The sequence below is a fragment of the Magnolia sinica genome, chromosome 15, assembly GCF_029962835.1.
Source record: "Magnolia sinica isolate HGM2019 chromosome 15, MsV1, whole genome shotgun sequence".
In the NCBI taxonomy this organism is placed as follows: domain Eukaryota; kingdom Viridiplantae; phylum Streptophyta; class Magnoliopsida; order Magnoliales; family Magnoliaceae; genus Magnolia; species Magnolia sinica.
Genome location: NC_080587.1, coordinates 9,547,486 through 9,567,465, shown reverse-complemented (window position 1 = coordinate 9,567,465; position 19,980 = coordinate 9,547,486). Strand labels below are relative to the sequence as shown.

Sequence of the window (19,980 nt, the reverse complement as noted above, 5' to 3'; positions counted from 1 at the left end):
TTTCGAGGTGGATAGATGAGCAAGAGCTAGTGGATCTGCCCCTGCATGGCTTTAAATTCACCTGGACCAACTGTAGAATGAATCCAATCTTCTCTAGATTGGACCGTTTCTTGGTATCCCCTGACTGGCTGGAAGCCTTTCCATCCTCCCTTCAATCAGCCCTTCTGAGAACGACGTCCGACCACTGCCCAATTTGTCTATCAATCGAGGAGCAGAACTAGAGGCTGAAACCTTTCAGGTTTGAGATCTCTTGGCTTAAGATCGAAGGGTTCCAGCAGAATATCGTCGATTGGTGGAATGAATGCCAAGTAAATGGTTTTACTGGCTACAAGCTTTGTAGTAAACTCATATTTATGAAGGAAAAAATTAAAGTTTGGAGACAGCAGGAACAGATCCTAAAGTTTGGAGACAGCGGGAACAGATCCTAAGAGAAGCAGAAACCGACTCGATTCTGACTGAGTTGCAAGTGATTGATTCAGGAGCTGAAGGTTGGGCGATGTCTTCTGAAATTCTCGCCAGGAGAATCCATCTCATTCAATCTTTGTCAGCAAGGGTCCTCCAAGAAGAAGTCTATTGGAAACAAAGATCTCGGGCCAAATGGATCAAGGAAGGTGACAGGAACACGAAATGTTTTCACACCATTGCCAGTATGAGGGCAAGATGCAACAAGATAAGTAGTATGGTCGTTAATGGTGTCATATCTGAGGATAAAGAGATAATTGCGGAAGAGGCCATATCGTTTTTCAGCTCGCTGCTCAAGAAAGAAGAGTGGGAGAGACCTAAACTGGACAATCCCCATGTGGACAGCATTTCTGCTAAAGATGCTATCATAATTGAAGCCCCCTTTAGCCCTAATGAAGTGAAGATGGTCGTGGATTCTCTAAGTGGTGAAAAGGCTCCTAGGCCTGACGGCTTCCCTATGATTTTTTTTCAAAAATTTTGGGAGATTATTCAAGGGGATGTCATGAGCTTTCTCCATGAATTTTATGAAAGAGGTAGACTTTCTAAAGGTCTAGGTGCCTCATTCATTGCTCTTATCCTGAAAACTCCGAGCGCATCCTCTTTTAAAGACTTTCGTCCAATCAGTCTTTTAGGCAGGCCCTACAAGATTCTGGCCAAGGTATTAGCTTCCTGCTTAAAGAAGGTTATGGGGAAGATAATTTCTGAAAATCAAAGTGCATTTATCCAAGGAAGGCAGATCCTAGACTGCGCTCTCATAGCTAATGAATGCTTGCATTCGAGTCATATATCAGGGAAGAAAGGTATATTATGCAAGTTGGATATTAAAAAGGCCTACAATCATGTAGATTGGGGCTTTTTGCTATATATGTTAAAGAGGATGGGGTTCAAAGCCAAATGGAGAGGGTGGATTCGTGAATGTGTGGGCACGGCTTACTTTTCAATCCTCCTAAATGGTTCTCCAAAAGGTTTCTTCAAAAGCTCTAGGGGCTTGTGGCAAGGTGACCCTCTCTCTCCTTTTTTATTTCTCATTGTCGGCGAGGCCCTGCTTCAAAAAGGTCAAGAAGTTGGAATCTTAAGTGGTATTACGGTGCAAGGGATGGCCACGTCGATCTCTCATATTCAGTTTGTGGACAATACTCTCCTTTTTAGCGAGGCCGACATTGTCAAGGTTAACAACCTGGCACTACAATTCGTTGTTTTGAAGTTGTCTCGGGCCTTAGAGTTAACTTGTTTAAATCTAAGATGCTCGGAGTTAACATGGAGGAAGAAGAGTTGAGGAGGTGCGCGGAAGAGTTGGAATGCTCTACGGCATCTTCGCTGACCACTTTTGTTGGCCTTCCCCTGTGTATTGGTAGACCTCCCAAGTATCTATGGGATAAGGTCATTGAAAGATTTGAAAAATACCATGCTTCTTGGAAATGCAAATATTCATCGTTGGGAGGAAGACTCACTCTCATCAAGGCCGCCCTTTCCAATCTTCCCCTATACTTCATGTCTTTATTTAAATGCCTATCTTCGGTGCTGATAAGACTCAAAAAACTAAGGCGAAATTTTCTTTGGCAAGGAGGAAAAAAAGAAGTTCCACCTGGTTGACTGGAAGCAGGTTTGCAAAAAATATCAGGAGGGTGGCACTGGCATCAAGGACCTCAAAATTATGAATCGGGCTCTTCTAGGTAAGTGGATTTGGAGGTTAGATTCCGAGAATGGTGCTCTGTGGAACAAGATTATTAAAAGTAAATACGGCTGTTCAGAGGGAGGATGGTGGACCAAAGAATCTTCCTTATATAGGGCTTCTGCCCTATGGAAAGGAATAGTCTCTTTACACAGGGAGGAGATTAAAGGGGTTGGTTTTGAGCTAGGAAAAGGGGATAAAATCGGGTTTTGGGAAGATTTATGGATAGGGGACACGGCATTGAAAGATGAATTTTGTAACATTTATCTCCTCAGCCCCTATCAATCTGCTACAGTGAACAATATCTTCTCGGCTCAAGGAGGTAAAACTGTTTGGTCCGTTGACAGCAGAAGAAATCTTCAAGACTGGGAAATCAACGAGTACGCTTTGCTTCTGGATTGCATCTTCAGAGCAGTGCCAGACCTGTCGAGGGAAGATAAAATTATCTGGAGACCAGATAAATCCAGTGCTTTCACGGTAAAGTCCTTATTCAATCAACTGGTTAGCAGCCCTTCTTCCCTTCCCTCATATCTGTGGAGCTCTCCCACCCACAAAATGTTCCTCTGATCAGTCATATTTGGAAGCTTTCAATTCCCCCCAAGTTCGTTACTTTTGGGTGGCTGGTGGGTAGGAAGAATATCCTCACGGTAGACAATCTCCGAAGAAGGGGCATGACTTTGGTGAATGTATGCCTGTGTTGCATGAAACAAGAAGAAACAGTGGACCATTTGCTCATTCACTGTCCTTTTATCAGCCTCATTTGGACAGATTTTCTCTCTTGGTTCGGTATAAGCTGGTGTTTCTCAGAGTCAGTGGATCTCCTGTTAAAAGCTTGGCATGGGATCAGATTTGATAAACAGAGAAAGTGGATTTGGAGAATAGCCATAATTGCTATCTGGTGGTGCGTTTGGGAAGAAAGGAATTAAAGATGTTTTCAGAACAGGGAAAACTCAGCTGTGAGTGTAGCTAGTAAGGCCAAGCGCACTATCATTGAATGGGCCACTTGTGTAGACAGTGTTAAGGGCTGTAATCTTGTGTTCCTCAGAGCTTAGTTGGGCTTGCTTTCTCAGCTTCCCTTCTTCTCCTTTTGTTTCTTTGTTTTCTTTAATGTAATTCAGTGATCTTTCAAAAAAAAAAAAAAGCAAGAAATCAACAGTTTGGCTCACTAGACAATGGGCTCGATGTTGGAAGAATCTTTCATGTCAGCAAACTCTGATTCTACTAATAAGCAAGGCCCAATAATTCAAGAGATGGGGACTCACTGGGTGGGAACAAGTGGCGTATCTTGATGCTAGCTGTCCTTTAGTCCATCTGGCTCAACAGAAACAACCAGTGCTTCAACAATTCAAGTAGTTCTGGAGCTGGGGTTTCAGTAAAGTCCTTATTTTGTTTAGGGACTGGAAGCCTTAGCAGGGGTTTATTTCTTGGGGGTTGAGTCAGCTGAAGGGCTGAGAGTCGTATAGTTTTGCTTCTTTCCTTGGTTTTCTCTTCTTCTTCTTCTTCTTTTCTGCTCTTCTTGTATAGTTTTCGGTGTGCGTCTGTAGTGCTTTAATAAAATTTCATCTTTCGAAAAATAAAAATAAAAAAATCAAGAGCGATGATCGGATGTAATGCTATGATAGGAAATCAGGTGCTTGAGTAAAAATGGATAAATGGAAGTCCAAAATATAGAAGGCAGAGTACTTGAGTAGAACTTACTTGATATCAACTTTAACAGGTTCAATGCCACGTGCACGTAGATCGGCATCCTTGTTATCAAAGAAGCCTTCAGGAAGAGCTCCCTTTACTTGCTTGGCTTCTGTCACATCGGTCTTTCTTGAAGGTTGATTGAGCTCGCTGGAAGACTTACTCTCAATTATTTCCTTTGTCTCCAAGACATCTTTCTTGTTTACTGAATCAGATAAATCCACATGGTGACTCACAGCTGGGCTACCTTCCTTCCTTTCACCATAAGGTGTTGAAGAAAAATCCACTTTTTTAACCGAAGTTTGGAGAGCGACGGGATCAATCTTGCTTCCAACGCCAAGCCCTAAAAAATAGAGAATTCATTTAGAGTTTACAACTCCAATGACTGCTAGATTATAGATGATACACAGCATTCAGGAACCATACATTGGTATAATCGAGGGGGCCAGTAGCCTTGTAATAGGACCAGTTGGCCACATCATAGTATAGTATTAAACCCTTAATGGGGGATGTGCAATTTTCGAGAGGATGGCGCTTTCATTAAAACAAGCAAACAAAGCAAAACAAAACATGCAGACATGAAAGGTGACCTTATCGTCACTCCACTGCAAAACACAAACACGCGCACGCAAACAAGAAACAAGAAGGCTAGGCTCTCCTGCCAATCCCAGGCAGAGCATACCAATCCCTCATCAGAGATGTCAGGGAGGACAAGAGCCCAACCCAGCACCATCAAGACTATAGAGTGAAAGAGACAAAAGATGAGGGTTTGTCTTCAAAAATCCTGTGGCGTTTCTTTCATTCCTGATGTAGGCCAAAGCTCATTGCAGGGCGCGCATGTGCTGAATTATGGGTTGTTTGTTGCCAGTTTTGTGGGCTTGATGCCAAGCCTACATTTACCATATTTGGAAGATAGGTGGGCTGATGCAGAAGATATAATTCAAGATTTTGGAAGATTTGGTTTTTACTGTTTTAGGCTACATCTTTGGGGATTATTGTTATTCTGAATTAATTAGACTGATACGAAGTCAATCTAATGGCTGGGGGATCTTCATTGAATACTCATAAGGACAGTTTTTTAGGTCTATGAAAGGGTGGTGTAGGGGGGAAGTGCATTCCATATTTTTTGAGTTCCATGGTTTTTTTTTTTAAGTGTTTCTGAGAGAAGAAGTTTGAATATTAATAAAGTTATTTTCCCCTCTTTACTCAAGTATTCTTGTGAATGTACTCTTGTCACCATTTCTTTGTGATTCGAGTATTGAGATCTCATGATACAATAACCAGGTATCACCAGTTCCAAATCCCCCAGGTGATAGAATAGGGAAACAGCAACCAAATGCACCTAACCCCCTTCAAAAATGGACCTGAAGCCCATCGAAAAGGGATCTCTCCAACGCCCACTAGACCTTGAAAAGCACAAAAATCTAGCATCCTGGCAGAGCAAGAAGACGTGATCCAAAGTTTTCTCACTTCTACACATAACACGCATTGGCCATTGCCATATTTCTCTTCATAAGATATCGGCGGTTAGAATCTTGTTGGCTATTGCAACAAAAGCCTGAACCCAGGGGAATGGGGGAGCTCTCCAGGTTTAACATGAAAATATAGGTAAACATGCATTCTGAAAGAAAAAGATCACATTTCAGGAAAATCATAGTTGATCATAGCTTTTAAGGCTCAAGTTCCACACAATGCTTACCGGCTTTTTGCCTTTTCGTCTCATGCTTATCAAAAAAATCTGCAGGCAGTGATGATGCAGGTCGAGATTTTGGTACCACCTCTGGAGGGGGATTGCATTTTACATCCTTGACACGATTCAATCCAGCAGCAGTAGCTTTCACATTGTTAATAGCCTATACCAATAGAAGCACCTTTGGTCAAACAGGCCAATACTTAATGTGCATGCCATATGTGAAAAAACAAATCTTAAGTTATAAGAACAACAATATGCGTATGCATACGTATAACGTCATTACTTGCCATCATCACAGTCTTGTCCCAGCATTTGGACCTTAGCGGTAAGTTTTGATTGCTTGGCATCAACCCTGGCTGCCTACCTTATTCTCATTATTTTAGGAGATTGGTGAGATGCCATAAGGAGGGCCCTTTCCCCTACAGATCTGGGTCCCTGGAAATTAGATTTTGTTATTTCTGAGATTAAGGCTCTCAGTTAAGTGTTGCTTTTTCTATGATGGTCGAATCCTTTGAAAAAAAATTGGGTACCTGAGTTGGATTATCAGTTAAGGGCAAGGATACAGGATCACCTTTCCCCAAGACTTGAAATTTAAACCTACTGGGATTCTGAATTCTAGAGTTAAATGGTTACTTAGAATTTGTAGTGAAGCATGCCAATAGTGCAACAAATTCAACTTGTTATATTGTTAGGGAAGTACTTTTTGAGGATAACCAATCTTTGTAATACCTATATCATGGATTTAAGTAGTGGTTTCAGAGGCAACTAGGCAGGGAACCGTAACCAGTACGGCTCACCCCGTATCAGTCTATCTCTGTCCTGTATCAGTATGGCAACTCATTTTCAGACTGAAAGCAATACAACTTGGACAACTTTTAAAATCATGACCCATATCCTGAGCATTTGGATCCTGAGGATCTGCAAAACTCAATCCTTGACGTACTCATAGCCATACTCATGTAACATAGGTTTTCTGGTGTCTTTATGGATGCAAACAAGGTAGCCTATTTCCTTGCTGAGCGGGACTGACAAGAGTGCCAGGTCACTCTTTATCCAATTTCTACAATCCTCTGGATCTGCATCCTTTCCTCTCGTCTCTAACGAAAATTTCAGTGGTTGCATTTTTTATTTATGTATTTATTTTGAAAGATGATAATTTTATCAGAGAAGGCCGAAGCCTAAAGAATTACGACTTAAACCATGAAATAGGAAACCAAAAAAAAACTTTCGCCTAATGCATCTGACACCATAGCCCATTCCATTGCATTTAGTTTTCCTTTATTAAAGACCCCCCCCCACAAAAAAAAAAAAAAAAAAAAAAAAACTGAGCGGGACTGACAAGAGTGCCAGGTCACTCTTTATCCAATTTCTTGAATCCTCTGGATCTGCATCCTTTCCTCTCATCTCTAACGAAAATTTCAGTGGTTGCATTATTTATTTATGTATTTATTTTGAAAGATGATAATTTTACCAAGAGAAGACCGAAGCATAAAGAATTACAACTCAGACCATGAAACAGGAAACCAAAAAAAAAAAACTTTCGCCTAATACATCTGACGCCATAGCCCATTCCATTGCATTTTTAGTTTTCCCTCAGGTAAGTTTCAACGGTAGAAAACTCTTTGCCCAGTTTTCCCTCTCGTATGGCCCACTTGAGTTTTGGATCCACCTCATTTTCAGTCGCATCTCCTAAAATGATCTCGCCAAATGGATGGATAGGGTGGATTTCTCACGAACATTACAGTGGGCCCCATCTAGCATCCCAGGCAGGAACATCCTGCGAAAGCCTTTTGCAGCAAATCCGCATCCGGCGCGGATTGAAATCCTTGGAGACGGACGGTCCTGTCAAAGGCTCTATAGGGCCCACCATGATATTTGTGTTTTATCCACACCGTCCATCCATTTTGATAGGTCATTTTAGGGTATAAACCTAAAATATAGGTAAATATAAGGATCAAGTGGACCACATATAGGAAGTCGTGGCAATGATATGTACCATTGAAGCTTTCCCAGGGCCCATCGTGAGTTTATTTGCCATCCAATCTGTTAATAAGGTCTAACAGACCTAGATGAAGGGAAAACATAAATATTAGCTTGATCCAAAACTTTTGTAGCCCCTAAAAATTTTTTAATAGTGGTCATTCAATGACCGCTTTTTCATGGGGTGCGGTCCACCTCTTTTTCATGTGGTGTGGTCCACCTCATTTTTGGATTTGCCTCATTTTTTGGCCCATTCCCTAAAATAATATGCCAAAGTGAATTGACGTTGTATGTACATCATATTACATTGAGGTGGCCCCACAACCAGGGTCCCACCATATTACGTACGTCATCATATGTGGTCCACTTGATCTCTGGATCCGCCCCTTTTTTTCTCAAGCTCTGAAATTATCCAAAAAAAATGAATGGAGGGCATGGATAGAATGCATGGGGCCCACACAATCTACCTCATTTTTTGAGCCAAAACCTATCAAAAAGTAAATATATCCACGTCATGAATTAGAGAGCGGATTAGGTGAGACCCAATACCCACCTAAGACGGTGCGGCCCTTAATGCGGGGCCCACCTTAATGTATGTATTCTGTATCTATGTCGTTCATCCATTTTTCCAAATCATTTTAGTGTATTATCCAAAAAACGAAGCACATCCAATTATCAGGTGGACCATACCAAAGGAAAAAGTTGTGATTGACTATTAATGGGCCACAAAAGTTCTGGATTAATCTGATATTTGTTTTTTCCTTTCATTCAGGCTTATGTGAACTTATCTACTGATTGGTGGTAAATAAACACTACGAAAACATTAAGGTGAGCCTTAAGAAGGTTTTAATGGTAGGGCCTTGAATCAATATTGTTTCATATGGCCTGGTCCACTTGATAATATGACATGGTTTTAATGATATGCTTCATTTTTGGTATGGCGTCGTAAATTAAGGTGGCAAAACAAATGGACGGTGTGGATATACATGTCTTGATGCATTTATAAATGTTATGCAACATATTTGAATATAGTTGTTTTAGTTCAATCGGACAGCGCATAACTTAGGTCCCTATACAAAGGAAACATATTATGTGCAATTTTTATTTTTATTTTTTGAGATTTTATGATTTAAAAGTGTGTATTAAGGTCATTTTTAATAATTCAAGTTTTATTGAAAAATTCAAACATTTTCCCAATGTTTCCCTATGTTTCCCAAAAAGTGCGATAAATTACGCGATACAAACGATATATCCTGTGCGATAACCGATACGTATATGTATCCCAAGGGTGCGACACATTGCGCGATACCAATATTTCAAACACTGGTTGTAGGTCAAGGATCACTCCCCGCTTCTGAAAACCCACTTATATTTATAAACAAGGATTTTTAAAGCCAGTCTTGGAAATGTGGTTCACTTCAAAGCTTAAGAATTTTGTCGCCCAGATAAGAAATGGTTTATCCATAACTGATGTAAGAAAATTATCAACATAGATTGGGAAGCCTGAAGATCACCTCATGATGTTTACGAGAAGCTTGATGTGCAGGCCAAAGAGCTTCAGATTTCAATGTAACATCACAAACCCTGCAGACCGGTTGATCATACTCATTGTACCTAGTCATAGAAAAGTAATAATCAGTAACCTCCACTTCCACCATTCATTTCAGTTATACCTATTAACTTTCTTCAACAAAATATTGTGATCAAGTAAGAAAGATATGAAAGAATTCACTGTTATTGACATCATAACAAAGATACAAAGGATGTCCCTATGAAGAGAATCAACATCTTCATTGCAGCGCACATGCAAGCATTGAACACATACGCGCCCTAATCTGCCATGAATGTGCACTGGCCCAAAATTCAGGAAGATCCGCATGACAGATGGGCTGCACTTGTTGCTGAATGCGTACTGTCAATAATTTTTTTAAACATACATTTTTTTATCAAACGAGCGGTCCACCTAATGAGCAGGCTGGCCCAATTTCTGAACCAGCACAAATAAAACTGTGGTCCATCTGATGAATGGCCCAGATCTTGCACAGGCATGAGATCCCTCGCTTCCATACACAAAATAAGTGTTGTACAAGGAATGTCTGTTCGTGGAACATAACTAAATGATTGTCATGCACTTACCGAAAACATTGGGAATCGAGGTGTTAGGTGATTTAAGAGGATCAAATTTCATGGGTCATATCGGATCACGAGATTTTTAATCTTCAAGAGCGCTGAGATAGTGTCATTTATCAATGCTTTAATACGCCTCTGTATATTCATGTGCTACTGAAATGATCCAGAATTTTAATGAATAGGGTTGAAAGTAAGAAATGACTTGAGGGACTCAGGTGACAATGGCATACTGCAAGAGAAGCATAACAGTCTGCTTTCTCAGCAGCCTCTCCCCTTGTTCTTTTCCCCTTTTTTAATGAAATCCCTTCATCTTTCCAAAAAAAAAACAGAGAGAGAGAAGCATCAGTCTGGTACGATTAACGATATGATTTGCAATTAGATGTGGTTTAACCTCCATTACGATTCACCTTTCAAAAAAAAACTATTACGATTTACGATATGATGCAAGTATGACATCATTGGCTGTATGTTGTAAGCAAAATAAGAGCACACTCTCTCATGAATATGATGATGGAACAGGTTGACTTTGGCAGAGTTCGAAAAGCAAGTCTATGTGCACTTGACCATGAGATCGCGGACAAGAAATAGGAGAAGATGACAAATAGTTCTATGATCCAGTAAATTTCGATTAAATATTTGAAGATGTCAACCCATTAGGTGAATGGCTAATAGAGAGGAGGGAAAAAAAAACTCCCAGGTATAAATCTTCCTGACAACAATAGACACAGAAAAGGATTCTAGACCCGAATCAGAAACACAGGAAGGTCAATTGCCAATTCAATTGGTATGCCGAAGAAATTTGATAACAACGACATTGACACACATAGTTACAATAGAAGTAGAGTTACTCATACTGATTCTGAAGGTGGTGCTGGTGGTGATGTCAACAAGGTAAACACAAATGAGGATGATCATGAAGGTGATGTTGCGTGTGCACACAGGCATGTGTGCACGGATGAGCGTGCAGTTAAGGGTGATTGTGTTGATCATGGAGATGATGAGGGGTGTGTGTGTGGGTGTGTGTGTGTAGCAACATGCTGGCAGGAGGGAGAGCATTGCAGATGAAGCCGATAGTGAAGATGAGTCTCCTAGCCCAAGTGGAAATGGCACTGCCCAACTAGAATGAGGCTATTCGAGTAGCAGATGATGCTTGAAACATATGGGATCTAACATATTAATTTATACAATAGGGCCCATGATGTCAGGAACTAGTATTGAGGAGTTTATACATTGCACAGCAGCAGTATGGGGCATGCCTATCAAGGTGAATATGGGAATTACAATGATTTGTTCTTCAATATGGGCAGGGGCAGCTTCCACCTGGTACAGATAACAAGTTTGAGCCAGCACAAATTTCCATCTGGTATTGAGTCTTTTCTTAGTAGTGTTCAGGAGCTCGGGTATAACCAAAATCCATGTAAAGCTAAGTTGCTGTTAATGGCCCAAACTTCTTTTTTCAATTTGATGTATCATCCAGTTAGACAACATCCGAGTACCTTGTATCACATTTTTCTCAGTATTACAATGTAAAAGCACAAACATTCAGAGTTTCCAGTCTATGACCAACAATACTACTACTCGGAACATTCCAATTACCTTACAAGAGGAGAATCTATACGCTTCTCTCGTTTTTGTGCAGCCTCTTTCAATTTCATACGAAACAAAGCCTTCTTCTGTGCTTGAGCATCCATCGGTAAAACTATTACTTTCAAAACACTTCAACAATTAGGATGAATTCCATTTCCTGGGAAAAGCATCTGAAATGAAACACAATTCCAGTGTCTAATAAGAAGTTCAAAATATCTTCAATGATTCAATATGAAAAAATAACAACTTACGCACTTTTTTGGCAGAAGCTTAAAAATGAGTTCATCTCATTTTACTTAACAGTAATTGTGTTAGAGATCTAATACATAATTGCTGTTAAGTAAAATGAGATGAACTCATTTTTAGGCATCTACCAAACAGAGCATTAGTGTTTGGAATTACAAATACAATAGGGGGGACAATGCGCTGCCAATTACAATGTAAATGCGGTAACGTGGAAGTATAAATTCAACACACCAAAGGAAACCAAATATGAAGTACAAGAGGAATCATCTAATGAATCACTTAGACAGATAATTAGATCAAAGTTCTCCTCATGGTCATAGCCATTGAGCAGCAGCGGACCACCCAAGTGATTTAGTACCTAAAATGTATGGGTGCACCTGACACCTGACTAATCATAGTCACGGCATACATTGATTACTGAGGCCGGATACACTACAAACGCTTCTACGTAAAGCTTAATGTGCAATCAATCAGGATGTTTCAATGACATCCAATCTGTCCATCATTGGCACTCCTTATTTCTCTCCTTGGCGCCAAAATTTTTTTAAAAAAAATGGCCAATCCAAAAATCAAGGGGGGGACACACTAAAGTGAACATTTGGGATGTGGATGTTCACCATTAAAAACCTTCCAGGTTATGCTCAACAAGAGATAAGTGAGCGAGAGAGAGAGAGAGAAACAAGAGAGAGAGAGAGAGGTCACGACAGATAGAGAGAGATGAACCAAGAGAGTAAAATCGAGAAAGGTATCTCTCGAGCGCAAAGGATTAGAGAAGACCAAGAGATGATTCGAGGGAGAGAGTTAACCCCTAAGGGTGTTGTTACTCTCGTTAGAAGTAGATCAGGAGCTAGAGAAGCTCAATCTACCAAAGTTGTACTAAAGGAAATAGGAAAGGCAAGGGAAGAAGAAAGTCATGAGAGAGGCACTCTCTCAAAGGAGATGTTCTCTCTATTCGTGGTGTGAGAGATGAAGTTTGACCATCTCTTGCTCAAGCTTCGAAGAGGAGAGTTCCTCTGAACAGTAGAGAGTTCTCCAGAGAAAGCAGGATATTCGGTTTTTGCTTTCTCAGCCGGGGAGCTAGCCCATGTGTCATCCTTTGCGAGAATGAACCTTTGGCGGTCGGCTCTTACCCTAAGCCCACTGCCAGAGGTGGCTAGACCGTGGTCTCTATGCAACGCCCTCCAATAACAAAGAAGAAGACCTTGTCAACCCGCCTTCTGAAATTTCCCACTCTATTCGTCACTAACTTCCCGAAAGAGTGGAACAAGTATCAGTTCTCCGGAGTCTTTAGGAAGGCAAAAGTGATTAAGGAGGTCGGCATCCCGAAGGAGAAAGGATTTCCTTCTAGTCATGGCTTTGCGTTCATGCGCACAGAGTCTGCAAAGGACGTTGCACAAGCCATTGCCACTCCACAAAGCTGGCTTCAGTGGTAGCAAGCTCTCCATTCAAAATGTTTGATATGGCCCGGAAACCATCAACAAAGCTCCGAGTGTGAGAGACACGAAGATCAATGGTTCAAAACCCTCGAACCTTAGGGCAATTAGCCATCCAAGGAATATGATCAAGCGCAAAAAGCTCCAAAAAGTATCTAGTTGCCCATTCAAAGACGCGGTGATTGGAGTCTCGTTGATGTCCCTCTAGCCATGAATGATGGCATCTAAGAAGAGGCCATGAAGTCGGATAATCCTCGGGTCCAGAAAATTGATTTTGAGTTCAGTCCTGAGATCATAGTTAGCTAATGGGGGATGTAGCTTGTACCCTCCAACGAAATCTCGTTGTCAAGACCAGGTAGGGAGCCTCTCTGGCTTAGTTAAAAGTTTGGCTGGAAGGTTGTTGCAACCTTAAGGAATGTTGCCCTTAAGCCTCTGGGAGAGGATGAACTACTCCTCAACCTTAGGCCGAACAAGAACACTCGACCGAGTCCTAATGACGGGGGCCGAACAAGAACACTCGACCGAGTCCTAATGACGAGAGCCCTCTTCAACGATGGCCCGATGGTCTCTCTATGAAGATGGGCTAAGAGATCCATCTTCGGCTCGAAAGACTCCTTATACCAATTATGGGGCATTCCACTAGAGTTGTGGAGTTAAAATTTCTTCCTCTGGTCCTTGCATTGACGAGGTTCTATCCTTCGATCCTACTATGGAAAGCAGGTGGGAGCTTTGGGTAGCCCGCATCCTCATCAGAAAGTTGAGACTCTTCTCCGCCCCCTCAAGGGTCCTAGTCTCTGTGGTGCCAGCTCGCATGGAGGTCAAGGTGAGGCAAGAGGCTTCAGGGAAGCATGATTTTAGTTGGCTGAGCCTCCAAGACAAGTTAAGGGATGTTGCTCCACCTGCTCCCAGAGGAGTTGCAGCCAGCAGAGACGAAAGTGCAATTCCGTTCAGTTGCTTTAACGTAGCACTGTATCATTCTTCAATAGTAAATGGAGGCTCGATCCCCTTACAATTGACGCATGGTCCCCTGCATGTATTCCTGCTACGGCAATGATCCATCCCATTGTTTACTCGCCACATGTTTCTACCTCCGCTGTCTTAGTTGGACGTGTGGCTGGCCGAATGCTTCCCTCTCATGCAATGTCAACATGTGGCCCTAATGTCATCTCCATCTTCTTTATTGAGGTGAGGCAATGCATGGCCTGGCCTCGCTTGCCCTGAGCCTATCGTCGTTGACGCTTATAAGATCAACCATGCTACCAGCGTCATCTGTCTGTTGCTGTCAGTAGGAGGCATCCCTTAGAGACTCATGGCTGGCTGCAGCAACCCTTCGAGCCAAATGGCATCGGATGTTCTGACGCGGGTCAATTAGGTGGTCTCTTTGGCAACGTTGGCCCCTTGCCATCGTCTACTCATCTTCCAAGCCTACTGCGTATAAATGGTATCCGTGTAAAGGGCATGGACACTCCAATCTCTCACATTCAATTGGCGAATGATACCTTGCTCTTCAGTGATGCATGTCAGGAGAAGGTAAGCAATCTTCGTACTGCGATCCGATGCTATGAGGCAGTATCCGGTTTGAGAGTGAATATGTCAAAATCCAAGATGTATGGGGTGAACTTAGAGGAAGAAGACATCAAAAAATTTGTCGATCCGTTTGATTGCTCTATTGGCCGTTTCCCGACCTCCTTTGTTGGTCTTCCATTGTGTATCGGCAAGCCCCCACGATCTCTATGGGATAAGGTTATTGTCAGATTAGAGAAGTACCATGCTAGATGGAAATGTAGATATTTATCTCTATGGGGATGGTTAACCCTCATAAAGGCGACTCTTTCGAATCTACCATTGTATTTCATGTCTCTATTCAAGTGCTCACCGTCTGTTTTAGCCATTCTAGAGAACCTGAGACGTAACTTCTTATGGTACGGAAATGAGGAGAAAAAGAAATTTCACTTGGTAAAATGGAAGGAGGTGTGCAAACATATTTAAGAGAGAGGTACAAGGATAAAAGACCTCAAGAGAATGAAATGGGCACTCTTAGGGAAGTGGATCTGGAGATTAGGGACAGAAAGTGGGAGTCTTTGGAACGTGTTACTCAAAAGCAAGTATGGTACTTCTAGGGGAGGTTGGTGGACAAGTGACTCTTCGTCTTATAGAGCCTCAACCCTCTGGAGGGAAGTTCTATCTTTGAAAAATGAGGTTCTCAAAGGCATTGGATTTGATATCGGTCGGTAAAGGAGATAAAGTTTGATTCTGGGAAGATATATGGGTGGGCAATAGAGCTTTGAAAGAAGATTACCCAAATATTTTCCGCATAACGCGTAACCCATCTTCTTCAGTAGCCAGTTGCTATTCCCTTCTTGGTGGAGTGTTGGTTTGGGATGTGCAATGCAGAAGGTCTTTATATGATTGGCAAATATCAGAATATGCGGCCCTTCTTGAGTGGATCTCCAGTAGTAAGACGGACCACATCAACAACGACACTTTGATTTGGAAGATTGATAAATCAGGCACCTTGTCGATCAAGTCCTTATACAAATTTTTGGGTAGTAATTCTCTCCCCAAACAAGATTGCTTGACTAATCACATTTGGAGCTATCCGGTTCCTCCCAAGATCGTTTCCTTCAGATGGTTGGTGGGAAAAAAAGGTCCTTACAGTTTTTTTTTTTTTTTTTTACACACGCACACATACCCCTACACACTCATGCCGTAGTGGGATTTCACCACCCATGGATACTCGAACCCTTGACCGAGTGTTGAAACTCCTAAGAGTCTACCACCCATAGATACTCGAACCCTTGACCTTACAGTTGACAACTTGAGAAAAAGGGGGATGTATTTAGTTAATGTGTGCTTACGCTGCATGGTGAATGAATAGACGGTTGATCATCTTTTTGTTCATTGTCCCTAAATTAGCCAAATCTAGTCAATGATCTTAATCCTCTTCGGAATCAAGTGGTCATTCCCCGATACAGCAGGCCGGCTCCTAAAGGCCTGGCATGGAGTCAGTTTAGGTAAACAAAGGAAAACGTTATGGAGATTAGCTCTCATGACCATTTGGTGGTCAGTTTGGGAAGAAAGGAATGGGAGATGCTTCAAGGATGTCTCCAATTCGGTGGAAATTGTAGTGCGAAAGGTCAAAAGAAGGATGATAGAATAGGCTTCTAATGTAGATAATCTCAAGGGTTGTAATTTTCTTTTTATTGGCTCTTAGGTGGCTCGCTTCCTTAGCGACCCCGCCCTTTATGTTTTTTTCCTTCTTTCTTCCAATACAAATTAGTGATCTTGCTATATATAAAAAAAAAAGCCTGTTGCGTCAACCAACTTTATTACTCCAGCCCGGAAGCTAGTCGGGTTACATCTGCGGTGACATGTGGCCTTCTCTTGCTGCCCCTCAAGCCTCCCGAAGCCCCCGTCATTTATGATTCCATCAACAATGTCAACAATGGTTCTAGCTCCATAGGTAGGGTGACCTCTGTGGTGACACATGGCCTGACCTCGCCGCCCCTGAGACGACTAGCATCGTTTGCCTGAATATATTTGTTTATAATTCCATCAACGGTGCTAATGACAAATATGACTCCGTTAGAAGAATGGCCACTATGACAATGGGTGGCCTAACCCCATCCCCAAGCCAACCGGCACCGTTTGCCTCAATACCTTTGAGGCAACTTTCACCACCCTTCCTCCCTTTGTGACACCTGCTTGCCTCCTTAATTACCTAGTTGTTCATACCAGTCTCCTCCCCTTCTTATGTGTGGCCTGTCGTGGCCGCCCCTTAAGTCTGCTGGTGTTGCAATTCATTTCCCTCCTCTCATTCTTTCTTTAGGTTCCCCTCCTGGTGTGGCACCCATGGATATACAACAAAAATATGACTTAAGGAGTCATTTTGACGCCTTAAAAATCCTTAAGTTGTAAAGAAATTATAGATAATCAGATTGCATGGGCTGTTTGTATACCCACATTTGCCCATAAAGGCTTTGTAGGTTGTAAACACATTATTGCTTTTAGATGTAATCTGAAACCTAGCAAAAAGTCATGTTTCATATTACATGTAAAGTCTTTACAGGTAAAAAGACATTATACATAATAGAACAGTGGTTGATACACACTTATGATGTATGGGGCCCACCATAATGTGTATTGTACATCCAATATGCCATCATGTGCTTCCCTTGATGCTCTACTATATCCCCCAAAAAAAGCGTAATTGATCATCAAATGGACCATACGAGAAGAAGGATGGGACGTCCACCATAAAAAAAAACTTTTCAATTGCATTTGGGGCCCATTGTGACGGGTGGAGCGTGTGGATGTATTGATGCTCTCCTAGGGCTTAAAAAAATCAAGTCCTTTTTGAAGTGATTTTCCAATTTTTGCGGGATTTTGGCAAATTGTGTGTTTGGCTAACTTGTAAAGTGTTCGTAATGTATAAGGTAGGTATTCACATCCTAAAAGCCATAGGGAACGGACAACATATATTTGTATGTACAACCTCTAAGAGATTAATAATCCCAGTGCACCCAACTTCTTTATTCTAGCTTACTTTCCCTCTATGCAATTTACACATACTGTAGAGCCCGTGAAGTCCGATGCACCTAGAATTCCTTCTTTAACAAGACTCAATTCTCTCGCGAGAAATGTGACCAAGTCGCTTGTGCTATAACATGAAGAAATTCTCCTTAATCCATTTCCTTTTTATGCCGGCATTCATGTTCTCATTTGTATGCACGAGCCTTGATTGGATGTATGAATTGTTGAGGTCTACCTGATATAGGTTACTAACTAATGAACCAAAGGCAATTATATTTAGACCATGTGACAACACAACTTTCGATTCCCAAGAGAGAATGTATATCCATTAGTGTTGAGACATGACATGAAAACCAGACTGCGCCGTAGAAACAGCACGTAAAAATGTTGTCCACATCCTAATAATATCCTGACTTCAACTTCAACCTATAGACCCCTACAGCCTTAAGAAGAAAGTATTTTAATGCCCGCCAAAATCGGAAAATCACATAAAAAGACATGATTTTTTTAAGCCCTAGGAGAGCATCAAAGCATGCACGCACTGGACAAATTGGATGTCCTCCACCCATCACAGTAAGCCCCAAATGCAATGTAGAAATTTTTAATGGTGGACATTTCCTCTCGTGTGATCCATTTGATAATCAATGAAGCTTCTTCTTTTTTTTTCTTCTTTTTTTCTCCTTTTTTTTTTTTTTTTTTGAGGGGGGGTGGGACATAGGAGAGCATCAAGGGAAGCACATGATGGGCAGATTTGATGTACAATATACATTATGGTGGGCACCACACATCACAAGTGTGTATCAACCACTGTGTTTTATTATGTATAATGTTTTTTTAATTGTAACGAATTTATACGTAATCTGAAACATGTAGCTTTTGCCAAGTTTCATATTACACCTAAAGGTGGTAATTTTTTACAGCCCATAAAGCCTTTACAAGCAAATGCAGGTATCCAAACAGCCCCTGCAATCCAATAACCTGTAATCCCTTTACAACTTAAGGATTTTACAGTCATCCAAACAACCCCTTAGGGTTGCAAAAACACGTACAGCTTAAGCGCAAAGGGAAAGTCCGTCACTCTCAACCCTATAAGAGATGACGAACCAAAGAAACAAATTTAACTTTCACAGTGTTGAGTATAACCCAATTCTTGAAGGAAAGTTGAATGCCGGAACACAACATAGAAACAGCGGACGGCCACCAGAGAAAGAAATCAGACCTCCATCATCATGTGGGCCAAACCAAAGAAAACAATCCATATCCACTCAAAACGCACGATTGTAACGTGGTGGCCCACATGATCGATTGGATGGGTTTGATGCCATGCCATGACAAATCACAGTAGGAAACACGGAAGAAACAGTTGTAGAACGTCGGAAACGAACCGAACTCACAAAAGGATTAAAAAAAAAAAAAACTAAAAGTCAATCAAAATCAACTAAAACTCATTGATCGAGATTAATAGTAAGAAACATACCTCTTTTAGCTTTAAATCAAACAAAAAATCCAAATCTCGATATCCTAGGCCGTGCGGATGTGAAATGAGTGAATCTCAAACTTCTACTTTGATTGGGCTCCGCCCATGAAAACCTAGTTTTTGGATATTCTCATATGGCTGATTACTCCCCACAAATTTCGTCTTTAACGATGTCTGAACTGAAAGATCGAATCACCGATTTTTTGGGCCGAAGGTGTCTTGTGGTGGAATGCAAGGGCTTCGGAGAGTCCTTCTGGAATAGCTTTCGTTTCATGAAATATAGATTCCGATATCAGTTTGACACCATTTACAATGGTAGTGACTCTGCCCGTACACTTGCATGGGACGCGGAGCTTTCGCAGGAACTTCCTGCGCTGGGCACGCAGGTGGGACTTACTGTGATGTTTTTAGAAATCATCACCGTCCATCCGTTTTGTGAGTTCATTTTAGGACATAAGGCCAAAAATGAACTGTATCTAATGCTCAAGTGGGCCGAAAACGTGATAATTGAACGTCTACAGTTGAAATATTCGTGAGCCACAGAAGTTTTGAATCATGCTGATATTTGTATTTTCAGTTCATCCCAGTATGATTGACGCTATTAACGGTATGGATGGCATGTAAACATCATTGTTGAACCCAGGGAAATTTCAACGGTATAAACTTCCCCAACTACCTTTTCCTTTATTACGGCCCACTTGAATCTTGGATCCTGCTCACTTTTAATCTAAACTACTAAAATGAGCTAAAAAAAAACGGATGGACGGAGTAGATTCCTGAAAAACATCACCGTGTGCCCCATCTAAGTTTACAGCGCAGGAACTTTCTGCGAAAGGCTTTTGCAGAAAATCCGCCTCCACTTGCATGCTTGTACTTCATCGCCACGTGTGAGGTGTGATTCGAAAGACAAACGTTGATTGCGACTGTGGGCCCACCGTGATATCTGTGTTTTCTCCACGCCCTCCATTAAAAGCTTCTTGGGATCATGCGGAAGTTTTAATGAAGATGGTACCTGCGTTTTCCTTTCATCAAGGTCTGTGCGACGTACAACTTATCAACCGTTATTATTCTATAATTTTAG

The 19,980-nt window shown here is 41.5% G+C and overlaps 1 protein-coding gene across 4 annotated transcripts in view; it reads right to left on the bottom strand.

The window, feature by feature from the left end:
• Positions 1-19,183, bottom strand: part of LOC131227925 (protein ABA AND ROS SENSITIVE 1) — a 56,991-nt gene extending 37,808 nt beyond the window's left edge. Inside the window, exons 1-5 of one of the 4 annotated variants that reach the window (XM_058223756.1) lie at positions 18,900-19,183; positions 11,220-11,380; positions 9,008-9,107; positions 5,520-5,673; positions 3,833-4,163 (exon numbers count right to left, since the gene is read on the bottom strand). In XM_058223756.1, the coding sequence (XP_058079739.1) occupies positions 3,833-4,163; positions 5,520-5,673; positions 9,008-9,107; positions 11,220-11,314 (680 nt within the window). In that variant the 5' untranslated portion in view covers positions 11,315-11,380; positions 18,900-19,183. The remainder of the gene's footprint in view (positions 1-3,832; positions 4,164-5,519; positions 5,674-9,007; positions 9,108-11,219; positions 11,381-18,899) is intronic. The other 3 variants (XM_058223755.1, XM_058223754.1, XM_058223753.1) reach the window with 3 other exon arrangements.
• Between the last annotated feature and the right edge of the window lie 797 nt (positions 19,184-19,980).